The sequence below is a fragment of the Centrocercus urophasianus genome, unplaced genomic scaffold (assembly GCF_019232065.1).
Source record: "Centrocercus urophasianus isolate 14NV4802_14NV808 unplaced genomic scaffold, USGS_Curo_1.0 seq_1338, whole genome shotgun sequence".
NCBI lineage: Eukaryota > Metazoa > Chordata > Aves > Galliformes > Phasianidae > Centrocercus > Centrocercus urophasianus.
The window spans coordinates 64050-68594 of NW_024884518.1; the positions used below are offsets into that span (position 1 = coordinate 64050).

General features: G+C 54.8%; 1 protein-coding gene across 1 annotated transcript; it reads right to left on the reverse strand.

Moving 5' to 3' along the window:
• Positions 1-2144: 2144 nt before the first annotated feature.
• LBX1 (ladybird homeobox 1) lies at positions 2145-3121 on the reverse strand. The gene is given in 3 exon segments (XM_042813019.1): positions 2145-2292; positions 2294-2645; positions 2797-3121. Coding segments are annotated over 3 exon segments (825 nt in total).
• Between the last annotated feature and the right edge of the window lie 1424 nt (positions 3122-4545).

The following is a 4545-nucleotide window of genomic DNA, read 5'->3' on the forward strand; positions in this document are numbered from 1 at the left end:
TTCTCTGTGCTGCGGAGGGGCACGCTTGTTTCAGCATGGCGAACCGCAGGAGGCTGTATATGCTCCATTGTCGCTTGTCACTTCAGAGAAGAGGGCTCATTTGTCCCCAGTTTTCATGCTTTACGCTAAAAATTACAACCCCATCCATTCTCAAAGAGGAGAAAGATTTATTTAGCCTCGGAGAAACTGGACCGAAAAAAAAAAAAAAAAAAAAAAAAAAGACCAACCCAGCCCGCAAAGCAAAGCAGCCCCGTGCTATCCGGGCACTGCTCGGCGGAGCCGTGCCACTGTACACCAGATTTGTCTTTCTCACATAAATTTTGCGAAGAATAGGGAGAAACGCGCGATGTGAGCCTGCAAAGGAGGGTCACGGTGCCAAATAGGGGAAGGGGCTTCATTTCGGAGGAGGGGAAATAAATAAATAAGAAAAGAGAAAGGAAAAAGAAGGAAAAAAAAAGAAGAAAGGAAAAAAAAAACGGGGAGGGGGGGAGGAAGGAAAAGAAAAAAGAAAAGAAATAAAATGAAAGAAAGGAGAGAAGAAAAAAAAAAAAGAAAAGAGAGAGGGAGAGAGAAAAGGAGGGGGTTAAGGGGTACCGGGCCCATTTCCCAGCCCCGCGCCCCGCAGTCGCGCAGCTTCAGGCCGGCGGCGGGCGGCTCCCCCCGGCCGCACAGCCTTTGTCCCGGCGGGTGGGGGCGGCCTCCTCCCCTCCCCTTTTTCCCCCCCTTCCTTTCCCCTCTGCTTCGGCCGTCGGGGGTGCGGAGGTGCGCGGCGCTCGGCCCCGCGGTGGGGAAGGAGCGGCACCTCCGGGCTCGGGGAGAAGGAGAGGAAGAAAAAGGAGCCCGAAGGCTGGAAGTTCTCTCAGGTGCTCCTTCCTTCCCCGCGGGCGCTGCGGCTCAGGAAGTCGAAATGAGAACGGGGTGAGGGTTCCGGGGGGTTCAGCTCGCAAAGAAGGACGTCGGGAGTGTATTAAAATGGTAAAGATTTTATTGTATCGGAAAAAAAAAAAAAAAAAAAAAAAAAAAAAAAAAAAAAAGAAAAAGAGCTATCTGTACAATTCTAAGAGACGGTAAATAAAGCGACACTGTCCCTGTCGGAACTTAAATAGCAGGCCTGTCGGGTTTGTACAATTCAAACGAAAGAAAAAAGGGGAAAAAAAAATAAACCCAGATCTTAAATCTGTACATTTTATTTTAATTTACAGCGTAATATTTAAATGTATCGATCTCGGGGTTCGCCCTTTTTATTTCCGGAGCATGCAAAAAAATTTCTAAAAAGAGTAAAAAATAATTCTAGGATTTTTTTTAATTATTATTTTCTTTTCTTTTTTTTTTTTTTTTTTTTTAGTTTTGTTTTGCTTTGTTTCGTTTCTTACCACCTTCATATCAAAAATACGAAAGGCAGCTTTTTCACAAAAGCACAGCGATAGCAGGAAAAAAAAACCGGTAAAAATAGCCTTTAATGGGTAAAACGAGGCAGAAATCGCACGGGGGGCAAATCTATGCTCTAGGGGAAAAATGAAAAAGGAAAAGAAAGGATTATAGAATTCAGCTTGCGTTATAACCCGTCCCCAAGTTCCCAAAATTGCGAAGGGAAAAAAAAAATGTTTTTTTTTCTAAGGGGAAAAAAAAAAAAGCATCAAATCGATTCGTGCACATTTGAGACATGCAAGGAAGGAGAAGTCGCGAATTTTGTGCGGTCGCCGGGTTAAGGATCGCCCAAATTTCCCCGAACGTGGCTCGTTTCGGCGCCCAGAACTCGGCTTGGCGCCGGGTTATGGATGAAAAAATGCCCGTGGTTAGCTGGTACAAAAAGAAATCGTAACCGAAACCTCGAAAAGAAGGGGGAAGGAGGAAAAAGAAATCCAATATATACGTTTAAATATTTATACAGAAGCCGTCCGTAATTGCACCATTCCGAAGATGTACGGGCGGAGGGACAGACCGACTCTGCGCCCTACGGTTTGGCGGTGTGGGTGAGCGCAGCCGCTTATTGCTGTGACCGAGGAGAGAAGCGGCCCGGCCCGGCCCGGGGGTGCCGGGTTGGAGCTCTCGATTTGACGGGGGTGCGTGTGGGGGGAGAGCGGGGCGACGGGGGGGGGGTGGGGGGCGGGGGGGGGGGAGGTGGGAGGCCCGCCGGCCGCCCCTCAGTCATCCACGTCGATCTCCACGTCCTCCTCCTCCTCGTCCTCCTCCTCCTCGCTGTCCCGGCGGCTGCGGGGCCGCTCCGTGGGGGGCGAGGCGGGGCGGGGCGGCGGCGGGGCGCCGGGATCCCGGGCGGCGGGGGGGGGGCGGCGGGGAACCGGGCCGCGCTTTGCCCCGGCCCTCGGCGCTGGGCTCCAGCTCGGCCAAGGCCACGATGTCCACGGCGGGGTTGGGGCCCAGCTTCTTGGCCGACTCCACGTCGGCCTTCATCTCCTCCAGGTCGCGTTTGAGCTTGGCGCGGCGGTTCTGGAACCAGGTGATGACCTGGGCGTTGGTGAGCCCCAGCTGCTGGGCGATCTGGTCCCGGTCCGCCGGCGACAGGTATTTTTGGTAGAGGAAACGTTTCTCCAGCTCGTAGATCTGGTGGTTGGTGAAGGCCGTCCGAGACTTCCGACGCTTCTTCGGCGTCTGCCGCTGCCCGAAGATCGTCATCCCGTCCCTTCCTGCCGACGAGCCGTCACATTGCCACCTCGCCACGAACAATCCCCCCCCTCCTTCCCCGGCCCTCCCGGATCCCCCGCTCCTCTCTGCGCGCCCTCGGCTGCGCGCACCGCCGCCCCCCGACGGGACCCCCGCACCCCGTCCTCGCCTTACCTTCGGCCGCCTGCAGCACGCTGACTTCCAGCCCCTTGAAGGTTTTGCTGGCCAGCTCCTCCAGGGCGCACAGCGGCGACGTCTGCGAGAGCAGCGCCCGGCCCGAAAGCGGCAGCCCGGCCGCGGGGTGCTTCTCGGCGGCGGACAGCAGGTGGGCCGTCCCGCACAGCGCGTAACTCCTCCGCACCGACGGCTTGTTGAGGATGTCCTCGATGCTGAAAGGGGTGAGGGGTTTGTTGGAGTTAGCCGGAGGCGGGAGGTGATCCAAAGGGCTCCTCCGTCGTTCTTCCCCCGAGGAAGGCTTGGCTTCTTCTTTGGAAGTCATGGTGGGGCTGGGCGGCGCGGGGCTGCCTTCCCCACCCGCTCCGGGGATGCGCTGCCGCGGGGAGAAGAGCTCTGGGAGGCGGCGAGCAAAAGTTGAAGCGCAGCTCCGGGTCCGGCCGCGGCCACGTCGGGGGGGAAGGGGGGCGGCCGCGGAGAGCGGAGCGCGGAGCGGAGCGGCCGTCGGTCCCGCGCCGGAGGTGGTCGCGCCGCGCCTCTGTCCCGGGGCTTCGGGAGTGGATTTTTTCCCTCTCTCTCTCTCTCTCTCTCCTCACTCTCTCTCTTCTCTCTCTTCTCTCTCTCTCTCTCCCTCCTCTCTCTCTTCCTCTTCCCGGCTGCTATTTTAAGAAACACCCCAAATCGCTGCACTTTCCCTGCCCTCCCCCCCAAAAAAAGAGAGGATTCCGTCCCCCCCCCCCCCCAATCTCTTCTCTCACCGCCCCGGCACGTAATCAAAAATTAAAAAATAAAAATGAAAAATAAAAAAAGATACATAGAAATGTCTAAAAAAATAAGACTTCGAAGAGGGGCAGAGCAGCCCTCGCACCGAGCCCTCGGACCGGGGGGAAAGAGGCGAGAAGAGACGGGGTAATTGACTATTGCTAACAAGTTATTGTTGATTGGGAGGTAATCAATTATCTTCAATGACACTTTTCGCCCTCTCTCTCTCTCTCGCTCGCTCTCTCCCGCTCTGTCCAATGCAGGCTTTTGCAAGTTCGGAGACCCATTAATTAGGAGGCGGTATGGAGGTGGAGCCCGGTTGAATTATAATGCTGAATGCACTTGTCATATTCGGGCCCTGCTATTTGTTAGGACATATATATTTTTAAATTACATTACAAAGCAGCCTTTATTGCATCGGGTAATACGGCACAGTGAATAATAATAATAACAAAACAAAATACGGAGGCGTATTTTCAAAAATTATTTTACTGTATTATTACTATTATTATTTTTAATTGAGATTTTTTTTTTCTTCTTTTTTCTGTTTCTCCCTCCTCTAAATCTCGGCTTCTACTTTATTTCAAACGTCTCTCTCCGGCTCAGCCCGGAGTCCTTGTGCTGTTTTAGTGAGGGGAAGAAGGGGAGAACGTGTCTCCAGGTAAGGCAGTCCTTTCCTTTCCAATGAAACCCGAACACCGCCGCATCGGTGGTGCTGCTGTTTCCCGGCGCCCTACACCAGAGCGGGGCGCGGGGCCGTAGGGGCTCGGACCCCCGCTGGAAGTTTCTGCGTGTGGGGCTGCGGTCTCTCCAGCGGTTTGGAGGCTCCCGTGAGGGGAGGGCTTATAATTTGTTATAGGGCCAGGAGACAAAGCACGGGGACCGAGGGGGGACGGCCGACCCATGGAGGGGGGGGAGGGGGGAAGGGGGCAAATGTCCGCAGTTCTCCCCGCACGCAACCCGCGGCTCGACGGGGGGGTCCGGGCT